We start from the raw sequence: 23985 nt of genomic DNA on the forward strand, positions 1-23985 counted from the left end.
AGTTGTATGTTTGTGAGTGCAACCCCTAAAGGGCTTAAACAGATAGTTCCAAAAGGACTTGACCTACATGAAATGATGTAACATTTGCTTTTGGCAACTTAATACGGATTTGTTGTCATAACTGATACTGTTAGAAACTCTATGGGCGGTGTCATAAGGTGCTTCAATTGAATAGTTAAGGATGCGAAGCTAACTTTTACATTGTATGGGAGTGACTGGGTCCTTGGGACTTTTGGCAAGTCCCAGCACTTCTAGATTGTGCAGTATATGGGTGGGTGGGTTGTTTGTTCGGTTCAAGTTTCCAAAGTTCTTGTTGTGCAAGAATCGATCTTTCAAATGTTGTCATATTAAATGTTCTTTCTATATTGCTGATCACTTTTACTAGGGGGGGAAGTGGAAATATTTCCCAGAGAAACTGGTAATTGTTGTGGGGATGAAGTATAAAGGGAGGAATTAAGGAGCCTATCAAACATTGAAGAGAACAAAAATAGAGGCGAGGTGATTAAAAACCATGTTAGTGATTCTAAAAGGAAGTGTATTTTTTATAGTGAATAGTGGATTTCAAATGTAAAAATAAAAACCCCAGATAAAATTTGGTAATATTTAAGTGCGTGTACCTCCTTTTATTTCAGTGAAAGTCATGTAGCTAGATCAGCAGATAGCCAGCTTAGTAAGGGTAACCTGTAATGCAGACCTGTTTATATGGTCCCTGTGTCACAGCCGGGCTTCAAATTTGGCCTTCATTAAGAAGTTTAACAGGCCTGTCATTCCAATAGGTGACATTCTCTATGTGTCCCTTGTCCTTTTTATTGAGATAAAGGGAAAAGGTAGTGTAGCTGTAATACTTGTTAGTAAGGAGTCTCTCAGGTTCCATTTCTGGTGGGTTTATTGTCTTGAAACTTGAGGACAGCATCCTTTGAAAAGAACTTCAGCCCAAAGTACTGAAGATTTTAACTGCAAAAGAAAATGCAGATCTGGATGTAGGCACAGTAAGGAGTAAATTGAGAAAAATGTTGTTAAGACAGGCAGGAGGCGAAATGATGCAAATAAACATGAAATGTAACAATTCTGGGAGGGGAACTTGGTATACTTTTTTTTTTTCATTAAGAATTTTACACGTTTTTGTGAAGTTATGGATGTGTGTAGCATACTATTCTGTAGGGTTTTTCTTATAGTTGAGCTGCGTAGAAATACTGTACCCTATAAAATGTGAGGAAATCCTAACCTGCTCTTTGTTTGCTTGTTTTCCTAGTTTTTCTCTTGTGTGCATTACCATGCAAGAAAAAAACCTTCCTGTCTTTACTTTTATTGGATTACTTTGAACTGTACTATTATATGTCTTGTTTTATATGGATTAAGTTGTATGCAAGGAAAACAGGGTAACGATGAGGAAGAAAAAGTAGGAAGGAAAATAATCTATGTTGCATATATCTATGTGTACGTCTTATGCGAGTAAATATGTGCACAGATAGGTTTTGACCAGAAGTCTTTGACTATTCTGTTGAACTGAGAGTGTCTTAGTAATAATGTGTAGGAGTAGAGTTTGGGATATTCGAATCTGAGAAGTACATAGTTACTGCTTTAGGGGGGAAATCACAGTTATTGATATCAATACTTTAATATATTTGTGCTAAATAGTTTTTAGTGTATCTATGTACCTTACAAAAAATCTGAAAGGGGAGGAGGGTAGCTTTGAAAATACAGTAAAACACTGAGAACCCAGTAAGCTTATTGTTAGAACGTAGACACTTAATACAGTTTTACAGATTTATTTTTTTTTTAAAGTTGTCTTATAAAGTAGTTTCTTGCACTTTACCTGCTGGCTTTTCAATTTGGTAGATAACATCTGAACTCCAGCAGAGTTTTATAATCCCCACGTGCTTAAATATACTAAATGTTCTTTTTCCATTAAGGTTAATGTTCGTGAAGAAATTGAAGAGTTTTTTCCAAGAATGTGGAAGATAAATCAAGATAAAAGAAGGCTAATGAAAAGTGTTAAAGATCAGAAAATTAAAATTGAATGGGGGAAAAAATTGAACAGAAGATTGGTCAGATAGAAGCACTTGAATATTTTTTTTAAGGCTATAATGAATTGTTTGAATTGGGGAAGAATACACGAAGTATGAAAAATGAAAAACTCAATGAAGAATGAAGAAAAGTAGAAAGCAAGAGTGAAGTAGAATTAAAAGAATCTGGAAGAATGAATGGGTCCTAGGTTAAGTAAATGTATGGTTTATGTTCCAGTGTCTGTATGATCAAGTTGTAGATGAATTTGCATGATTACTTAGTTAATAGAGAATTGGTGATCTGGTTCAAGCAGGGACCTATTTTGAGGAAAGCATTCAATATTAACAGTGGGTTAGCAAAATGAAATTTGTTTTGGAGGGTATTGCCTAACCATTTGTTTTTCAGGAGCAATCAATATAATAGAATTACTGTACTTTAAATGTTAGGAGTTAGGCATTTATACAACCAATACCATTTTTAATACTGTCTTTTTCGTTAGGAGTCTCGCTCCCAGTCAAAATCTCCAGCTGGGAGTCCTGCTCGTGTAAAATCGGAGAGCAGGTCAGGATCTCGCAGTCCATCAAGGGCTTCCAAACATTCTGAATCGCACTCTAGGTCAAGATCAAAATCAAGGTATGTCCAAGAAGTTATTCATGTTAATTCAGTGTTACTGCTTACGCCTGTTTTTTTGGTACATTGATGAGATTTCTTTTCCCCTTGTAAAAATTATAAACCACCTAGGGTGTATTAACAGGGCTATGTTCATTTGCATGTTAGTGGTTATATAGGTGGACAAAATTGGGGAAAGATGCCATGAGTAATAAAGCACGGGTATGAATAGAAGAAGCAATGTAGAAATCACAACTAGAATTTGTAGGTTTATCTCTTCCAGAAGAGAGAAAAGGGATTGCATCTCAATTCTGTAAAAGCTCCTGCCTCCTTCCCCCAAAATCTTTTGGGGGGGAACTCTTGTGTGGACGTCTCCTTTAGGAAAAAGAGAAAAGTCAAGTGAGAACTGCGGCAAAGGTAGTCTGGGTTAGATAAAAGGACTAAGCTCTGTAACTGTTGGAAATGTTGGAAGATGCTACTTGGGGAAGTTCTTGACATTGCTTCGTTGGAGGCTTTAAAAATAGAATCTATGCTTTAAAAACAAAATCTCAAAACTACAGTTTAAAGTGGGCATGGATAGCTTCTTGATTTATGGGAGTTTTAAGATTTAAATTCACTTTTTGATGCTTCACGTGTCCTCTGTCCTTTTCTACTCCAAGTGTGTGTGTGTGCAGAGGCAAAGTTTTACAGTTCTCAGTTCTGAGAGAGCTTGCTCAGAACAGAGAAGGAATATCTGTCTTTTTTTCTCTAATTATGTCATAAATATTACCTGGCTTGTACTACCTATGTTCTCTCTTCCCTTCTACCATCATACTGTTGAAATGGGGGAGGGCTACTGAATCCTTCTTTGATCAATAGAGAGGGAAACCAGAAAACAGCATTTGTAGCTCTGGAGGAGGAAGAGGAATTGCATAGTATTACGTTGTTCCTCCTCCCCAGTCCTTGGGAGAGAACAGTAATCCATCTTCCGTACTTACACACTTTATACCAGGGCAGCTGAAAAAGAGTTACTGTGCTCTGAATTCCCAAAGTTGAGCCTAATGTTACAGCTTCTCTTCTTGCAATGTTTAGCCAGATAACTACCTACCTGTTGTTAGGATATAACGCCTGTATGAAATCGTGTGACTTTGATGGGATAATGTCTCTTTAAAACTAAGCTTATCATTGGCTAGATGTCTGCGAAGAAATGCTAGAGGAGTTAAGCAGGTTTTGGGTTTGGTTTTTTTTTTTGGTCTTGAATAATTTTCAAGCCCTGGTGCACTTGGTTTGTAGATACTGCAGCACTGTAGTGCTTCTAGATCTTTCAGTTTTTCAGCCAAGACAGTATTTTACAGAAACCAGATATATGCCACACTGTATCATTGTGCAAGTGTTGGTTACATGTGCAGCCAAGCCTATATAAGTTTAAACTTTGAACTTCCTGAAAACTGTGTGAATATAGTCCTTATTGTATGCCAGAATCACTGTCACAAAGTTAAAAATGATGCTGCCGAGCAGGTTATTAGAGAACCGTACAATCTTTAGAAGTGCAAAGTAGAAGAAACTTAACCATTTTAGTTGTAGAGAGCCTCAAAAAAAAAGAAAATTTTTTTCTCTAGGAAATGTAAGGCTTACAATTCAATTAATTATGTGCATGTGACCTAACTAAAAGCTTTCTTTTTGTTGAAGATCCAGGTCCAGAAGACATTCGCACAGACGTTACACTCGTTCCAGATCCCATTCCCATTCTCATTCCCATAGGAGACGTTCTCGAAGCAGATCGTACACGCCAGAATACCGTCGTCGAAGGAGCCGTAGTCATTCTCCAATGTCCAACAGGAGAAGGCACACTGGCAGCAGAGTATGTTATGTTCGTCAAGGCTGAGTATCAACAAAACAGTTGCTGCTTACATCAGTGTAGTCCAGGTTTTACCTTCAGGCTGAATTTGACATGCTGACTTGTCACTGGAGGATAGGGATGGGGGGTGAGGGGAGCAATCTCTCTTCTTACAGCTGGGCCTTTATTTCTTGGACCTGCAACTGCCAGGGCAGTTGTAGAAATACATTGAAAACCTTATCATTGCAAGTTAGGGTGTGCGGATAGGGTGTCATCTGCTTCCATCTGCTCTAAAAGTTGAACCCTTCTGATTTTCTTTTTGTTAAAGTTCCGAGTATACGTGTCCTTCACAAAAATGAGACCTTTTCTGTGCATGCTTGCAACCTAACAATATTGATAAGACTGACTAGAGAAGCCAAAGAAGAAAATTCTCAAGTGCTTATTTGCTTATAACATACAGCATATTATGTTGAAGGTTGCTTGTGATTTTATACCTCGAAGTAATTAATTTGGTTTAACTTGAAGAAATAAACCCATGTGTTATTAGCTAATGTGTAAATCTTAATAGACTAGAAAAATTTACAGTTAAGAAAAGGATCAGTAAGCTTCTCAAAACGTAAATGAGAAGTATGTCTGTATGGACAGGAGGAAGTATAGGTACACCAACCAAGATCTAAGATACTAATCTTAGATCATTCTAAGAGATTTCTCCCAGTGGGCATCTTTATAATGCGTTTCAGTGCCTTAGCTTCTGGTTCCACATACTTCAGGCTGATCTAGGTGAATGCTGTTACAGACAGGTCTGCCTCTTCCTTGGTGAGGGCTGTGGTACTTTTCTGATCCTTTTAGTTTAATCTGGTTTAGTTTCTCTGAATTTTTTATTATCCTGTCAAAAAGAGTATAGTCTTTTTGTAGGCTTACCTTGGTGAAGCAACTTACCAGGACCAGATAGTAGCAGTGTGAGGGAGAAGACAAGAGTGTGTGGAAAAGGGCAAGACTACAACAGTGCTAATGTACAGTGGCTTAAGCCACAGTTGTGAAGCAATGTTCGTAGTTATGCTTTTTGTGGATTGTTGCCAGTGTGTAATCATGATGTAGTAAATATGAATCTAATGTATTGAAAAATTGGCATGAATAACTGAACTTCAAAAGGGTTAGCAGATTTCCTGGTGAAAGATGAACGAATCCACTTTACTACTTTAGGAAATGTTAGGATATTTTGCTCTGTGAAGAAGGCTTTTTGCCTTGGAAATGACTCTGTGGAACATGAAACTTATTTTCACAGTGAATTTCACATTAATTCTAAGGAGTAGTTCTAGTAGTGTCAAAATGAAACGCGAATCAACCAGATTAGCGAGGTCCTAAAGACATCGGGAAAATTGGTAGCAATTTTGCCACTTCTCATCTTGTAGAGAGAGCTTGCATACTGTGTTGATGGGAGGCAGTACAAAAACCTAATATTAAAGCTGTCTTAGTCCTCCACAGTCAATGTAGTCCTTCCAGTGTTTATGTAACTGCAGACTTGATTCTCAATACTTCTCTTGTCTCAGAAAAGGTAATAGGGTTTAAGTTAAGGGGGATGTAAAAAAAGGACTATACTGATATGTACTATGTGGAGGGACTTGTCCAAACAATGATTTAAAAGACTGAGAGATTTCATTAGACTCACAAGAGTTTTAGTAATAAAAGGAGTATAGCTGTTAATGCCACTGAATTATCAGATAAATTGAAATATGGAGTAAAAAAGAAACCTAAACCTTTATAATTAAAACTTTCAGATGACTAACTGCCAGTTTTTGTTGTGCTCTTCAACTGTAATAAGGAATTGTAGAAGGTTCATGTCTTAAAGTTTGAACTTTCACAAGTGGAAAGAAAGAAGCTTCAAATATATGGGTGGTTTGGGCATCTTATTTTCAAAGCGCTGAAAAGAACACGATGGAAGATCTAAACCTGTTCATTCTTTGAATCGGGCTGAAAGGCAAGCTCTGAGGCATAAATTACTGTGCGTCAGTGGCTTTGAAAATCTGAAACTGAAATACAAATTTCAGCTGTGTCAACTTCCAGTTATTATTTGAGCAGAAATGTTAAATCCCTGTGCCTGTTGCTGCCGTTTTAAATTGCTGCATCTAGTATAACAGGTGCCAGAAACTTAACTCAAAAAACATTAATTTTGATCAAAATAATTCTTCCAGTGAAATTGGCATTAGATGAATTCTCTGGCACGTAGAGAAACTTTGAACCTAATAGAAAAATTGTACCTTGTACAATTTCATATTTGACTTCCCTTAGTTGAAGTGAAATATATTCAGTAGGGCTGTATCCCACACGTTAAAGAATCAAAAGTCTTGCTCTAGAAGAGTGTGCATGCTTTTGGATATAGTTTAACAGAACTGGACTTCAGTGCTTGTTATTATCTAGATGAAAGCAGCAGGTGATTTTCATCCACTTTACAAGTGGAAAGAGATAAACTTTCAAATGTAAGTATTAACTTTCAGTATAGTTGGATAGGAAATGTTGAGAGGGGGAAGTTTTAATAGAAGCTAAATTATAATTTAACTGTCCATGCATAGGAGCTCAAATGTGTTTAGCCTGTACAGCTGGAGGCAGTGTGCACTCTTTAGTACCAGTGGTGACGGTGCAGAAAGGCTGAAGGTGGGAGTTCAGGCTGACTGACCTGTTCCTAGCACAGACTTGTATGCCATGTCTGCAGCTTGTTGGGGATTCGAGTGTGAAATACTAATGAAATAGATTCCTGTTATTCTATAGCTTTTCTGTAATCAGAATGCTTAATTTTTATCAACTGAGTTTTTCACCAACATTAGAAGTTCATCTTTGTCTCTTTTCTAAAACAAAAACCATTAAAGTAGTTGATTTTTTAAAATATCTTACAATTGGAATGATAACTGTTGAAGTGTTAAGCTTTGTAATGAACTAGGTTTAGTTTTCTTCAGATTAAAAATTTTTGATAATTGAGACATTTTGGCACGAGAATGTGTAACTTGGTTTTTATAAACTTAATTGGAGTTGAATGTTTGTCTTACCAGGCTAATCCAGATCCTAATACATGTCTTGGAGTGTTTGGTCTCAGTTTGTATACTACTGAGAGAGATTTGCGTGAAGTCTTCTCCCGTTACGGACCTTTGACTGGTGTCAATGTGGTTTATGATCAACGGACTGGACGATCAAGAGGATTTGCTTTCGTTTATTTTGAGAGAATTGATGATTCTAAAGAGGTAAATTCATACTTTACTACTTTTAACAGGTGTGCTCTTTGTGCATTGTCTTCATGAATGTCTCTGTTTAAAAACAAAACAAAACAAACAAAAAAAAAACCACACCAAACAAACCAAAACACCACAACACTTTCCTGAGTGTGTATTCACTAGCAGATTCTCACAGTGCGATTAATTTCAAAATAGTTTGTTCAAACAACATAGTAGTTTTATACAGATGAAGCATTTTAGTTCAATGTTCAGATGCTTGGGCATCTGATGCTTGACTCGCTAATGAGCATTGTGCTTTGATTTTAGTCTGTTACTTCAAAATGAAAGTAAATCTTTAGACAGACATAGAAACCTCCTAGTATTTTTGAAATACTTTGAAAGTTAACTTTTCAAAGTAGTTTTCTGTATCTGTCAAAATTCTGAAGATTCTCTTGCTTTCCATTTTCTTCTCCAAAGGGATATCATCATGCATTTGAAAAATAGTGGCGTTTATCTTGATATGTGCCTTGGTTAGTGACTTTGCTAGTTACACGGATAGCTGTTTACAGCTGGACTGAGTTGTTGTTAGTATAATTGATCTGAAAGGAAAGAATCAAAGAATATGAATAGCAGCCTGTATTATGGTTCACCACAGTAAGCAGTAGGTTTTTTTTTACCTGTATAAGGATGCTGTGAGTTTTACTACATTTGCTGAAATTTATAGATGAAATTGCTAGTAAAAGTAAAGACACATCCTTTTTTAAAAAAAAAAATAATTCTTTAAGCCCTCATTGTGGGATTATGTCTTTCTTTTGGGCAAACTGAGTCACAGACTTCAAGCATCTTGTTTATGGATTAGTAGTCTTGGGCAGATATTTCAGATTTGCTGTTTGATTCTGTTTACATTTGAGAAGTATATTCATAATGGTTGGATATGACTCTTCTCAGCATTGAGGGGAGGGAGGGTGACAGCTGTGGAATGTACTATCAGTAGCTGAAAAATGAGTACTGATGCTGGTTGATGATATTTTAAGGGAAAAAAAAATGTTTCATGGCTGACTTGGTTGAACTAGACTCAGTTCTGGTCTTTGACTGGTTTCTGGTATTATCCAACAGAGAATCAGTTTGTGGGAAGAGTAGGGTTTGTAGATGTTTATGTCTGGTTGTTGCAGGTTATAGGGGTAAGTAAAAGAACACAAAACTTCCTTTAGTGTCCCTTTTGTATTTTCCTGCTATCACTTGGACAGATTGAGAGAAGTTAATGGGGTGAATAGCTGTATATCCATCTTTAGTGGCCTACTCTCTTCTAACTTTCAGGCTTGTATTTCTTTACACTCGTGAGTCCAGTGGGATTTTGAAAATGTGGCTGTGTTGTAGAACATTGAACATCCAAAATGCTTGTACAGTATTTCTTGTCACGTTCATGTGCCAGTCTTGTCTATTTTACAGCTTCATATGTCTTTAGAAGTAAAGTTTTTTTCATAGTTGCCAGGGGCAATGGTCATGCATGACACCATGCATTTCTTAAAATGTTCCGTGTAAATAGCATGAAGTAATTTGTTTAGTATACAGCTGTTTTGGCAGATACTACAAAACTGGAATGCAAAGAAAAAAAAGGGATATTACTTGCAGTCAGAAATACAAAAATAAAGATGAGTATCTTAGGCAGGAGCTGGAATAACTGAGGAAGTATTTAAACCCATTTCTTTCTCCCAGTTGGGCTGGTGTGTGAAGAGGGGGAAAAGATGCAAAACCTCCCAACACCTGGAATTCACACAACTGAAATACTTTGGCAAAAAGGACAGGAGAAATACTTGTTTATTTTACTTATTTTGTGGGCCTTGAGGACATATTTGAAGATGGCAGTAAGTGGCAGCTAGTGTAGAAAAAGGGGATATAGCTATAGGCATGAAACTGACAGGCTCTGTAGGAGAACACTGAAGGACATGAAGTAGTTCTCTGTGTGGAAGACGGATCAAGTCTGAAAAGTTGAGTATGCATAAAAGCAATGACACGTGAATTACTTTTGTTCTGAGTAAATACCTTTCCTCTTAAAAACAACCAACTCCAACCAAAAAGCCAAAACCCACAACACTCTAAACATCTGAATAAAGAGAGTATAAAACTGTAGATGAGTTGAACTAAATTCCAGCCCTTATAAAGCAGTTGTTTAAACTTTCATAACTTAGTTTAAGATAGGTCAGTATCAGTATTGTGTGGATTCTGTTGCAGCTGAAATCCCTCAGGATCTTTATTGTCACTGGTTACTACTCTTACGAATTGGATCAATGATTGAGCTGGTTAAAGTATTGCTGTATCAAGATTCTGAAACCAAGCAATGCAATGTTTCTAGTTCCATATGGTGGTAAAGACATTTTGAATTGTCAGCTAGCTCCATGTTGCAGAAATCTATAGGCAGTGTAAAATAGCATTTCTTAAAGGTGGTGCTTTGCAGTGTCCTAAAAATATCAAAGAGGCTGTAGTAAAGTTTATTTTCACTTAAGCTGTTTAGACTTCCAGAACTTCAGATTGATTATTACACTATAGCAGCCTTGTTGTTAGCTGTTTATGATCATCTTGGTTATAAAGAGGAGCAGAGATTTAGCCTTTGATAACTACTAGGTAGAGCAGCTGTGAACATCACAGTAGCTTTAGTCATTCCACCTTAACAGGACTTGGAAAGAAATGTTGGCTGCATATGTCTGTTCTAAAGCAGATTTCTTGTGGAATCTCTTCTACTCTGAAACTCTACTGAGATTGAGATTATATGTTGTGGTCTGACAGGAGGTTCCTTTTCCATCAAATGTCTTTTATTGCAATGATCTAGCATTTGCAAGATAGTACTTGACAAGATTGTTAAATTCTGACCCATATTGAAGGTGCTCGTGGACGCTGTCTTTATTTCAAAGTGTGATAGCAGGCAATAAATGTTGAGGATTGATAGATGGTTGTCTAGAAAACCTGAGGTTTTGCTGTGCTAATATTCTTTTCAATGTTCTTGTTCAAAGCCTATTTGAAAAGCTTATGTTATTAGCTACCTTTTTCTAGAAGAAAGGGTATTCTCTCTTATGAGTGTAGTGGTTTTCATTTTTTGTGATGTTACATTGCTTTTCTTAAAAAAAAAAAAAAAAAAAAAAAAAAAAAAAAAAAAAAAAAAAACCAAAACAAAAAAAAAAAAAAAAAACAAAATAACCCCACACCCCAACCCAGAACTTTTCTAACTAATATGTGGTACTGCTTTTTTGCCTTGTGTGTTGCAGTGTCTTATGTTGGTCACCCTTCTGCTAAGTCTTCAGAACCACATGCAATGTTATGCAAAGGGCAAGATGTGTAAACATCTGTTGAAGACCTGTTTCTCAAGATTGGCATTCTTTCTTATATAGTTCTCAGTATTGGCGACACTGGCACTGAGCCGGTGTTGTAATATTGCAGTTTTGGAATATTTTTGCTAAAATATAGAGGATATTCACCTGCCTATTACATTAGGGTTTTCTTCCTGTGTTTAGAGGAACACAAACTTTTATGTACTGGAGGTGGGGGGAAGTGGAGGCGGGGATTGATTATCTCATGATTAACAATAAATTGAGAGGATTATGAGTAAAAAGTACTGGATGTTCCAGGGAGATGATTCTTAGTACAGTTACTGGGGATTTCGTATGCCACTATCGAGCTTTTCAGTATCTCAGAATATGAAGTATTAGTTGTTGTTTTAAACTGAGGCTACTGTGAATGTGTCTGTAGCAAGCACTTGTCTGAGAAGCATTAGCTACAGCAGCTGTTGGCAATGCAGAGTTTTCTGTTTTCTCATGCTAGTTACATGCTCTTTACAGTTTTGACCATCTTTCAGAACTGTTTTCTGAAGTAGTGTTCATTAGCAATGGAGACAAACTTTATACAGACAAACTGAACTATTAACATAATTCAGTTGCGAAAGACCAGAATAGTAACAGGGTTTATCCTTTTAATTTGCAAGACACATAATCTGTGGTGCAAGCAGAGCAGCTTAGAAGCATCATTCTTGACCAAAACTTCTTGCATAGCTTGTTGAAGAAATACTTTAAGTATTGTTTGTGGTATCAAAAGGGACACTTGATATATCAGAAAAGAATGTGAGATGGTCTCAAATGTTTGGAATTACAAGTTAAAGACTTCTGGAGACTCTGAAATACCATGGAATTGCTAATACTTGCAGAAACATATCCAGTTACTCATCCTGGTTCTCTAAAATCCTCTGTTTCTTGACTCTGAAACTCTTCAAAGTATGCTTTTAAAGAGAATACATTTAATCAGTAAGTGTTTATGCTCAGAAAATGATATGTTAAAAAATTATCAGTGGCAATATTCTGATAATATTTAAAAAAACAAAATCCCAAACCAGAGGTTTTATAAACTAACTCTCATTCAAAGGTGAAATGGACACTTGAATATAACTTGGCAGACTGCAGTAAATGTAAAAAACTGGATTTCTTTAATTTCTTTTTTCATCCCATCAGATTTAAATTTTTTTTTCAGAATGCCCTTTTAGATGTCCTTGTTAAATCTAGACGTGAACTAGTGATGTCAGTATACTGGAGGGAGAAAAACTAATCTATTATGTCTGTCCATCCCATGCTGTACCTGTGATACAGTGGAGGTGATGGCTTTATTGGTGGCATTCACTACAATATGGGGAGGACTTCAGGTAAAAAACCAAACAATAAACCCCCAAAAAATACAGCGAACAAAAAAAAGAATCTTATATAGTTGTTTTTAATCAATGAAAATACATTTTCAAAACTAGTCCCAACGTAAGTTGCTCATGTTTGACTATTCACGTGTATTCAATCTGTACGTCACTAACTTTGTAGTGATGTCACATTATTGAAGTAGCTCAGAGCAGTTAGACCCAGTTGAAATGAAGACTTGACGATCTTTTGTGCAATACAAATGGTGTCTTGAACTCCGAAGTAGAAACGTAAAGTGACTGTGACACCAGCTCTGCCAAGTCAAGTTCTGTTTCTCTCTCTCTCTTCTCCCACTCCCTCCCCACACCCTTCACCCAGTGACCACAGTGCAGGTTGCAAAACTTCCCACGTTGTTTCCTTGTCCAAGCTGTTCTTTGTGGCATTATCCAGACTGAAAGTTTATTTAATTTCTTTCAGTGAATTCTTGATTGCTTTAGTAATACCAGTAATCTCTGTACATTTGGGCATGTAATTAAAGTTCAGTGTTCCCAAACTTGTTTTACTCTACCTAAATGCTAATATATGTAGAAAACACCACGTATTGTAATAAATATCAAATGAAATTGAAGTCTGTTAAATTTAATGCTTTCTTTCTAACTGTTCTGAGCCACTGGAGGCTGTAATCCTGTAGTCTGGGAACTGCTCATTTTGTCAAACTAACACCTTACAGATAATAATTTGAAAGAGTTTTGTTATTACGCATACACTGCTGTGGGTTTAAAACTGTGATCTAAGATTGACTCATTACCTGTGCCATTCCCAATCCTCATTCTCTTTTTTCTGACTGCAAACATATAGATGTGTATTCTGGCTTACAAAGTCAAATTTTCCTTAGAATTTGTAACCAAAACTAACAGTATGTGTTTGTAGGAATCCTATTTGCTTGCTTGCTTGCTGGCATGCAAGTCTTTGAACAACATTCAGATATTTGGAAGAAAATCCACTTTGAAATAAAAATGGACTGTTGACAATTAAAGGCTCCTAAATGGGTGCTATGTGTCTTAAACCCCAATATAATTTGATTTTTCTATTAAAAATGTTTCATTTGGTGGTCTGGAAAATGCATTTCTATCTTTTAAACAGTATTTGAGAATGTCTTCTGCATTGTTAGAGGAAATGTGCAATTTTTTTCGCTTTGACGTTTAAATGTTCATAACACAGCATTCATGCATACCCAAAAACCGCAAGAAAGGCAAACTGAAATTTGTTTTGAATATGACATACTAATCTAATAAAATTTTAAAATCCAAAATTTTATTATAAACTGTTTTAGCTTTAAAGAAAACACAAAAACGTGAGTAATTAGAATCACTGATACGTTTTTACAGCCTTTGTACAAAATAGTGTTGTCTCACTTGTCAGGTTTTCAATAGGGCTTTTGGTCATATTGCAGCAGCCATTAGCTAATAATGTGAACTGAAGTCCTTAGTTTCAAAGACTTGAGATGTGCACGTTAAGAATGATGCAGAGAATTTGAAAACATCTTTGGAAGGAATTTCCAGTTGCTAATGAATGAAAGCAAGTGATACATAGTATCAGTTATTGTTGGATTCACAGCGGCTTATTGTAGGCTTTCACTTTTCTGCATTTGGGGGATGCAGTCAGAACTGTAGAAGGCTTTGTGATGTCTGTATATCTATGACAGATTTTGATTATTTTATTTTTTTTTGTTGGCAGTTACTACTGATAGCTGTTGAAAGCTAAGAAAATTAAAGTTTTAATATTGGGTAGGTCATTAGACATTGTGACCAGAGTGGCTGAGTTTCATGCAGACTGGTAACTATGAACTAGTCTTTATCTACTGAAATGTAACACCCTTCTTGGTACTTCCAAAACAAACAATCAAGTCTCAAATTTAACACTTTGTCTGTCTTGCTGGTGTGTTGCTCTTCTGTGTACTGCTCCCTATGTCAAAGAACTCTTCCTCTTAAAGAAGTGTTTGTTCTTTTAACTAAGACACATGTTCCAGATGTTCTGGATTTGAGGTGGCTTCTTATCAGCTAATCTTATTACTCTGCAAGTTGTTGATCGGACTTAAAAATGCCACAAAGCAGAAAATTCCTTACCTTTCAAGATAACTTGCATATTGCTGCATTTCCAGAAACGTGCTTTTAATCAGCCAGCTATTTGCAGCCTTCCTTTTTAGGTTTGTGCACACATACATTCCTAGGATGTGTGCACAGATTTATTTTAATTTAGATCATCCTTGTGGAACAGGACTTTAAAAAAAAAAAAAGTCTCCAGGCTAGGAAACTAAAGCTAAGGATCGTGTTTTATTCACAAAACACACTTTAGTGTATGCTGAAAGACTTGAAGCAGACTTAGCTCTGCCTTTGCAGTTAGCTAAATGTAGTGGTTGTGTTTTTGTATGGGAACAGAACTCACTAGGTGGCGATATACTACAGGTATAAACAGCATTATTAAAACACAAACTACGTGTAGCTGAATAGGTTCGTGATAACTCAGTCACTTCCAGTTTGGGGACACCACAGTTAAATCATGTGGGTATCAGGTTTTTGTTTCCTCCTCTGTGACTTGTACGTTAAATCAATAAAGTTCTTGTTAGAGAGCTGCAAAAAGTTACATTTCTGAATAGTTTGTGTCATCTTTTTTTTTTAAAATTAAAAAAAAAAAGAAGGAAAAAATGCTCTGCTTGGGGGCACCTTCATGTTTTGGGGTTGTGTAACGTTCCTCACAGTTAAATTGTAGCAAAGTGGTTATGTTCTTTAACTCAAGATTGTAACAGTGTCTCTTCTCTACACATGAAAAATGAAAATGATGTATATTGGGCTAAGTGCTGTGCTTAGTGTCATGAGCTGAGTGGTGTGTATTAGTATTTCAGAGATCCCAGAGCAGCTGGTGAAAGGACCAAAAAAAAAATTTGCTTTGCAAATTTTAATAGCTTTTAAGTCCAGCATTAAGTGTTTGTTAAATTCTTATGGTTGTGTGGTGTTTTTTTTTTAAGTTACTGTTGCATGAATATAATTCTCAAAAGTATGCTGTGCTCCTTTGAAAAACTATTTTCATTATTTTGAGTTTGTGAAAGACCATTGTATTGATTCTCAAAGACTAGAGAAGCAGAGGCTAGAACACCCAGTGAGCGTGTGCATGGGCTGCGGGCAGGTCTGAAGGCACGGGCTTCTCAAGCGCAGACCCTTATGTGTATCGCTTTAGCGAGCTGCTATTGTGAGAGTGAGTGGGGAGGAAGGTTGTAATTAGGTATCCATGTAGGCTGAACCCGCCATTTTACTAAGCTCTGCTGGAGTAGGTCCTTGTAAGGGAGATGGCAGGAGGCTGGGAGAGCATGAAATGGCAGCCGACTAGCAGTAATCCGGCCATATGCACCCTACAGGAAGCCACTGTTTTGCACAGCTTTTGAATCCGCCCGTCCCCTCTGGGTCAGAGACGGCAGTAGGAAAGATGCAGTTTTCAGAAAAAGCTCTTTTGACTTTCAGTTTACCTTTCTGATGAGTGGAACACAAAGTCTAGGGAAAGTGACTGTGTTAGTGGCTAGCACTGTGCTCTCTTAAGAAGGGATTGTGTGTCACGTTACCCCGGCACCCCAGTGCAGCCCTGTAACACTGCCAGCAAACGGGCCAGGGGACAGAGATGAGCCATTCGCCACAGTGGGGCACTAGCAACCAATCTAAATAACACAAGTTCAGGCGTTGTTTTTCTGATGGAAAATAATGTGTTTTGTACATAGGCTTCCATAGTTACCAGTAGGTTGCAGGTTTCATGTCCCTATACCTTGTCTGTCCTGCAGGCAATGGAGCATGCAAACGGTATGGAGCTGGATGGCAGGAGGATTCGGGTGGATTACTCAATCACCAAGAGAGCGCATACACCCACCCCAGGCATCTACATGGGCAGGCCAACACAGTAAGGAGTTTGCTTGTTTCCTGTAAGGGGACTATAATGGAATTAAACTGAATGCATGGAATCTGGTTGAAATAGAGCTAGATATACTTTTTTGAAATTTTAAGAGTTACGCCAATTGTGTTTTATCACAAAGTTATTCATATAAAGAGTGCATTACTGTCGTTCACATATACTATTAAATCCTACTGTAGTTTATTTTATCTTTATTTATAAAAAAATACTGAAGGAGTTACTTTAAAAAAATACATATCCAGCACGGTCAGTTAATGCACCCTTAGCTTACTGAAATACTAAAGTGCCTATTTGCATTTGATTTTAATGGGAATTGGGCTCAAATCCCTGGTGGGTGTTCTGGGATTTTTGGAGGTCTTTTTCTTTAAGCATTTCGTTGTTGGATTATTTCATGGCACAGTCTTCAAGTGTCTGATTTACAAGAACACTTAAAAAAAGCTTTTAAATAATTTAAATCAAGATGAAGAGTAGATATCTAGAGTAATTTTTTTTGCTTTCTCCCTAATAGCAGTGGAGGAGGTGGTGGCGGTGGAGCAGGTCGTCGCCGTGACTCATATTACGATAGGGGGTATGACAGAGGGTATGACAGATATGAAGAATATGACTACAGATACAGGTAAGTAATTTTTATTTCATTTCTGTAGGAACAATGGATTTGTTGGGCAAAAAAGGAAAACTTAGGTGACAAAAAACATTACTCAGTTTGTAGCAAGATTCTGCATACATGCTTGCTATGTGTTAGAGCCTCATTACGTTAGGTTTTGTGGTATTAAAGTAGTCATAATCTTCAGTGTTGATGTAATTTGGTTATACAGTAAACAGTGGGGCGAGGGGTTAATTTTGCTACCTGAAGGAGGTAGAGCACATGCCCTACGAATTTAGTGGACAGATAGAATGGGAATTCATTTTTTCCATGCTGTATATAGAACCAGGGACAGCTGATACGCAGTGCTGTTTAAAAAGGGATTATTTGTAGATGGGATTTTTAATGCCTGACATTTCATAACCATCTCACTGTTTTGAAAGTTATCTAGTTTCAGAGAATGTTGTTCAACAAGAATTGTAGACATCTGGAAAAGCACTTCCATGTGTTTGCAAGGCTAGTGAGAGTTTATTAAATTCTTTGTCTGGGAATATCTTACAGTTTTAAACACATCAAATAAAGAAATATTAAAGCAGTTGTTAAATAACTGTAAGCCACAACCAAATAAAGCTGAAATCATTCATGCAAGCCAAATCTTTCAGTGCTAAGGAAATGATTCTGTTCTGCAGAAGTGGTATGAATAAGACCTCTTTCATAATGGATGTTGTTGGGTTTCTTTTTTAATTTCCTTTAAAGGAGACGATCACCATCGCCTTACTATAGTCGATACCGATCACGATCAAGATCCCGTTCCTATAGTCCAAGTAAGTAAATACAATTGAATAAATAGAATCTGGCTGGCTTAAACCTTGTTGTTACTAGTATTAATTGATCGATGAAAATTCTGAATGTGAAAGCAAAAAAAACTGGGCGCATTAAAGCTGAAATGATGTGTGTACAGTTGGTTTATAGTAATTGCCTTTTTCTCTTTTTTTTCCAGGACGCTACTGAAGATCAGAAGAGCTAGTTGAGGACACGATTTTTAAATACGAAGTTCAGATCTTAGCTTCCCTACTGCTTTCCTTCCCATCCTCCCTTCCTTGTCCTCTATCCAGCTCTTTTACAAATCTTTGGTTCATTTAGAATATACATATTTTCAGTTGAAATATTCCTGTTTTCCATCCCCCCTTATTGTAATACTCTTCAATATTGTAATTGTTGTAGTTTTTGTGTAGTAAAACATCTTAAGCAAAATGAAATGGAGAACCCAAAGTGCTGATACATTTTGGAAGTCATTCCTATTTTGTTTTTAAAACAATTGGACTCCTGACTAATTAGAAGAGAGCATTGATATTTTTAAAGCTTGCATGTCATATGTAGTATACACACTCAAGATACTTTAATATAAACCTACATTTCCAAGTAACTTGTTAATCTTTCTGTTAAAATGTTTACCTGTTACTTTGATAAACAAGTAATGACTTTGAGCCTTTTCTGTAATGACGAATTTACTTAGATATGAACCAGAGGAGTTTGGTTTTTTTGGTTTTGGTTTGTTTTTTGTTTTTTTTTGGTCAGGTAATTGCTTTGAGTGTAGACTATTTGAGCTGGAGCAAAATTTGGTATTTGACTGACTGGGAAAATACATCCTTGTACACTCAAAATTAAGGCTGTGTTTTATAAAGTTTCTGGATTGCTACACAGTGGGTAACATTTGAAGTTAAAACTGTAAAAATCCTGGGGGTTTTACTGTATTTGACTATTTCCCCTTAATCGGTGCAGAAGAAAAAATATTTATTGAACATAGCAATTAGTTATATAATTTGCTGTTCATTTAAAAAAAAAAACACAACGACAAAACCCACCAACTTTTTGGTATTGCAATAATGATTAAGCAAGTTTTGTTTCCAGTCCTTTTTGGAGTTTTGAAAGTATGGATGGAAAAACCTACAACTACATGTAAACCTTTTTTCCCCTCAATAAAAGTTAATTCCACTGAGATGTGGTTTCTTGTCCTTTGTCCTGCATTTTGTGTCACCTTGGAGTGTAGGTTAAACAAGACTTGCTATTGCTGTATGGATAATAAAGTCAGCAGTTCTCTGTCTTCTTGGGAGCCTTGTCTTCCCTGAGAATCAGCATGTGGTTACTGGGATGGGTAAACAGAGTGGGTATTCTGGCTTTCTCTTGTGCCGTCTTTGGCACTCGCTGGAGTCGTGCTGGGATAGTTTAAGGAGAGAAATACTATTGGCTTTGTTTAGATTTCTAGCAAGTTTTGCCCCCTGAAATGACTTGCCGTGTGGCTGGTTGAATGTCGATGTTGGCACAGCAAAAGGAATAGGACTACAAAGCCCTCACAGCAAAAATCGTTTCGTCCTGGTTGCCAGGGAATGCCACCAAGAGAGTTTTGTTGTAATTTTAAGAGAGTAAGAGTCTGAAATGCAATTTTATTAACTATTTCTGAATGTCAGTGCCAGGAACTACTAACAAGTAATTAAAAGAAACACTAACACACATCCAACTATTTTAAAACCTTAATACAATATACCAGGAGAAATTGGTGACAAAACAAGTTCTAACTTACTGGTTATTGCTCAATACTGTTATTCTTTTTATTATGTTTTATCCATAAAAATTTCAATTGAAAACTCTTGGTAAAATGAAAACAAAGGATCTGAAACACTGAAGTTAAATAACCTTCCGGCTCTGATGGTTTTACTGGTATTTATTGGTGATCCAGGCAAATGAGGAAATGTTAAGAAAATTGTTCTCTGTAAACCAAAGTGCAAAAGTCTCAATGTGGAGAGCTGTCAGTATTTTTAATTTTTTGTTCTTTCCAAATTAAGGAGAGTAGTGTACAGAAATAGTGAGGCAACTGGATGCAAAAGCATGGGAAATGGCTGCAGGGGTGGTTGTGGGAGGCATTGAGGCTCAGGGAATTGTGAAAATAGGAAGTGAGAGAGGGGTGGCTGCGCCTTGCCGGGTTATGGTGTTTGGGGCCTGTAACTGTCAAGGGTTGAGAAGTTGCGTTAGTCAGCTGGGGAGCGGTTCAACACGTCTGTTGCCTGGAAGCTAAAGCCAGAAAGGAGCACCTCAATCCTTGGCGTGGGCACTGTTTCTTCCGACAGTTAGACTTAACAACCGGATGGTCCTATTTGTCCTTATACAGTTGTAAGTGGCAACAGCGTTGTATTACATGGTGCATTTTGTGGATGCCGTCCATTTGAAGAACGGGTGGAAGTGGTAATTCTTACGGTATTGCACATACTTGTACGTGTATGTAACCTATGAATAATTGTTAGACTGAAATGACCATTTCTAAAACTCTGAGTCCTGAAATGGGAAGGGTAACTGGTAGCTGTTTCCTCATTCGTATATTTAATTTATTTTTTAACTGAAATCAGTTCGGCAGAGATCTGGATGTTAGCAGTTCTCTAACTTCTGTGGCTTGCATTCGCCCCAAGGATGGGAGCCTTGTCTCTGCTTTGCTGTGAATGGATGCAAGAATACTGTTTATGGCATTCCATAATCCAAATGGATTTAGGATACTGTTTATGAAATAAAATACCCTGGGTCACTCTTATTCTTTGTCTCTAAACACAGCTAGTTAAACAGATACGTAATTTCTCTAGTAATTTTTATATTTTCTTTCAATCTAGAAAGAAGCCAAGTCAGAACTCTGATCAAATACATTTGCAACAAAGTAAAAAGAAGTCAACCCAAGTAACAAAAGTCAGTGTTACTTTGTGCTAATACACAATAAGCTTACATTCACAATTGAATTGCAGGGAATAATTTAAATACAGGCTTTAGACAAACCTGATGGTTCATCTAGGTTTTTGTATAGCCTAAATTCTAGGCTTAGGATATAGAATGCAAGATAATACTTGCTCTTAAACATACCGTGTTCCCAAATGCTTCAGAGAAGTGGCCACAAGAAGTTCACAACAGCTGCTACACAGGCTAGCCCGGGACTTGTGTGTAATGGAAAATCTGCACCTGATGACAACAGTTTGAGACATACTGGTTTACATGTTGGGTCAAAATAACTTCGGGGGGAGTGTGGGGGTGTGGTGTGTGTGTAAAGACAATTTGCAGGAGGTGAAGTTTATTAAGGTGATCGTTTTGTCATTTATCATATGTAACTATACTTCAAATCTGTAGTGACATCAAGCCTTTGGTCTTGCAGTACTTACCAAAGCGTTGGACTGTGCTGCTGCGTGGTATGGAAGAGGTGTGACCCAGTCAGCTGAAGAATGCTTTTTGGAAAACCGCCTTCTGTTGTGTGGCTCCACAAAGGAGGAGCAGTTAGGTGTACTTACACCACCGCTGCCACTTACTATCAGTTTGCTCTGTAGCTGCTGCAGTCCTCTAGAACTCATGTGAATCCTCTAGACCAGAGACACAAAACAATCTGGGATAAACATTTTCTACTGCTTCCTACAAAAGCAACTTTCTTTGGTTGGGCAAACAATGCGAACAAATCTTCCTCGTGTGCACAGTCAGCGCCCTTCTCTTGTAAACAGCAGTGTAAAGGAGAACACGAAATGCGGACTTGAGCCACGCCATCTCAAGTACCTGTAGACGTCATTTCTTGCACTGTTTACATTTTATTTCTGCATAAAGTATTTTGGGTAGGCCTGCTTCTGTCTATGGACAGGTAAAAACTGTTAGGTTCAATGTTTTTCTGTATCTCGTACTGAGCTGTAAATGCAACACTTTGATCAAGTTTAGGTAAAAAGCAGTTTCCCTTAAGTAGGTCAGTAGTATGTCCAGACGATGCAAAAAATACCGTCATCACACTTCCTCAGTTTGGGTTAAACTTGTTACTAAACTGGAACAAATAGGCCTTAATACTTTTCCTTCTACCTGCTTTGGCTATAGAAGGTGAAACATTTAAAAACCTGGCAGATACACTAGTGACCTAGAAAAGGCGATGAGCCACTTCAGCCGCTCTGTTGTTGAATTTCATGAGTAAGTGAGAGACCACCTTACACAGAATGATTTCTTAACCCTTGTGGTAGCAACTGAGGGTTACATCTTTGGTATCTAATAGTAGCTACCTCTCACATGCAAATTAACAACCACATTTATTTGGCAAAACTTTATATAAGATCTTCATTAACTAGGATCTGTGAGCCTTTCTTTAAATCAGCTCTTGAAGAACAAGCAGCTATGATGGAAATAAGTTTCCCACTGTGAAAAAGGCTAGTGGTGCTTCCTGTGCAAGATTACTTTTTTAAGCTTAAAAAGTAGTTATTTCTCCATTGTCCCCTTTTATTTAAATTGTTTTTCTAATGTTTTTGGTGGAGCTTTCCAATTGTGAAGGTGCCTGAGACATTAGGGATCAAGAACGGCCAATTGTGGTCACTGAGACCCAATATTGATATAACTGTTCCACAAGCCTGATCTGTGATTCCACCCTCATCCTCCTCTCAGTAGCGCCTTAGGACTAGGATGCATATTCTCAGCACAGAATCTCAAATTCAGTAATTTATGATCTGCCAAAACTTCCAGGCTGAATTTCTTCATACCAACCCAGTCCCATTATATGTGAAATACAACATCAGCAGAGGCACAAGATAACCCTCCAAGATGCTTCAGTATTTTTGTCTGTCAAGGTTTACCCCAAAGGGAAGTACTGGCAGAGAACTCCTCAAGTTGCATACAGATGTGTCAGAGAAGCTTGCGTAGGTATTTATATTTACTTTACGTGAATACAAAACAAAAACCCACATATAAACTCATTGGGGTAGAACAATGGATCAGTGCTGTGTAGAGACCGGTTTTGCAAATCATCAGATGTAGGAACCATGAGCTGTTTGGGCCTCTCTTTTTCACTGCTCCATTTTTGCTCCCGTTCCCAGCGTGATGATAACTAGCCAGTCTTTTACTGGTTTGGTTTGTGGATCCAAGGCTATGAGAGAGATGCCTGTTTGCAGCGCTGCCTCAATAACTGTAAGCTGGTCCTCTCTGTGTCACGGTAGAAGCATTGTAAACTCATGGAGATAAAGAGAACCTGAAGGACAGCTAAAAGTAACCAGTGTTGATACCCTCTATGATGTTAGGCTTTAATAATTTGCAGTGGCTCCGCTATCTTCTGTAGGTTCTGGGGAAGCAAACACCTGAGTCTCACAGCAGTGCAGGAAAGAACAACCGCTGAACATTGATTGCTAAATCACTGTTGATGATATGTGATTCCACTACACTGGCAACGCAGATCTTTACAAATATTGTGTAGTATCTAATCTCACAACAAGCACATGAAGTGCCTTCATCAGGGAACGTTCAACAGGTTGATGGCTCTCATATGCGCTTGCTGGGATATTTTGTTGTGATCTGGACTGTAGCAGGATGGCCGCAGAACGGGGAGCTTTGTCAGCAGCTGCTCTCTCCTGCTTGTCAATTTTCACAGTCTAACGTGCTTTCCTAATGCTCCTATTTCTCTTCTGCTCCTTGCTCTAGATGTCAGTTTTTCCCTTTCTCTGAGCTACTGGAATCAGTGCAGGATTGGGCAGGGAGGAGCAACGTCTATGGAACAAAAAGGTGATCTGTTTCACACTGAAAAATCCCAGATGCCGAATCCCACGGTTACTTTATGGCTGAATTCCTCTTGGTCGAGGATCCTGTCATCCGTAAGGAGCTGCCGATTTGGATTTCTAGGTTGTGGCTTTAACAATATTGTGTAGTAAATGCTTAGAAGCTTGTCTCTTAAAAAAACAGGGAAAAAAAAGATAACAAAAAAGCGCACCCTCAAAACCCCAAGATTTTAACAGTGCATCAAATGCAACTTTGGTATGACTGGATTATTTGTATAGTTCCACAGGGCATGAACACCTCTAACAGTTTTTCTTCCTTCTGAGCAATTAATTCACTTTAGAGGAAGGTTAATTACAGGTAGTCGAGCTTCCCATTAGCGGCACACTGACTTCCCTGCTGCTGCCCCTAGCCAGGTGCGGGGTTGCTGCTCGGCACCCCTTGTTCTCACTGGCTTTTTTCTTCTGCCACTGCACGGAGCGGTGCGCAGGGTAGTGCACCAAATGCTCTCTTCTCCTTGGCCAGAAGAGAGAGGGGAAAAAAAAAAGAGATAACAGGTCCTAACCTGCATTTGACATTCCAAAGCCTTTCCTTCTTGTGTATCAGTGGACATCA

The 23985-nt window shown here is 37.6% G+C and overlaps 1 protein-coding gene across 1 annotated transcript; it reads left to right on the forward strand.

Moving 5' to 3' along the window:
• The first annotated feature begins 2105 nt into the window (after positions 1-2105).
• Positions 2106-18365, forward strand: TRA2A (transformer 2 alpha homolog (Drosophila)). Its single transcript, XM_009709394.1, has 7 exons — positions 2106-2640; positions 4285-4456; positions 7477-7665; positions 16126-16241; positions 16762-16869; positions 17593-17660; positions 17837-18365. Exons 2-7 carry the CDS (start codon positions 4424-4426, stop codon positions 17845-17847), a joined length of 525 nt encoding a protein of 174 aa, XP_009707696.1. The 5' UTR covers positions 2106-2640; positions 4285-4423; the 3' UTR covers positions 17848-18365.
• Positions 18366-23985: the final 5620 nt, after the last annotated feature.

The sequence above is a fragment of the Cariama cristata genome, unplaced genomic scaffold (assembly GCF_000690535.1).
Source record: "Cariama cristata isolate BGI_N322 unplaced genomic scaffold, ASM69053v1 scaffold7301, whole genome shotgun sequence".
Lineage (NCBI taxonomy): Eukaryota > Metazoa > Chordata > Aves > Cariamiformes > Cariamidae > Cariama > Cariama cristata.

Excerpts from the sequence above, each read along its gene's own strand:
- TRA2A (XM_009709394.1), top strand. The coding sequence starts at position 4,424 with ATGTCCAACAGGAGAAGGCACACTGGCAGCAGA. Across the intron at positions 7,666-16,125 it reads GAATTGATGATTCTAAAGAG|GCAATGGAGCATGCAAACGG; the intron begins GTAAATTCATAC and ends TCTGTCCTGCAG. Across the intron at positions 16,870-17,592 it reads GAATATGACTACAGATACAG|GAGACGATCACCATCGCCTT; the intron begins GTAAGTAATTTT and ends TTTCCTTTAAAG.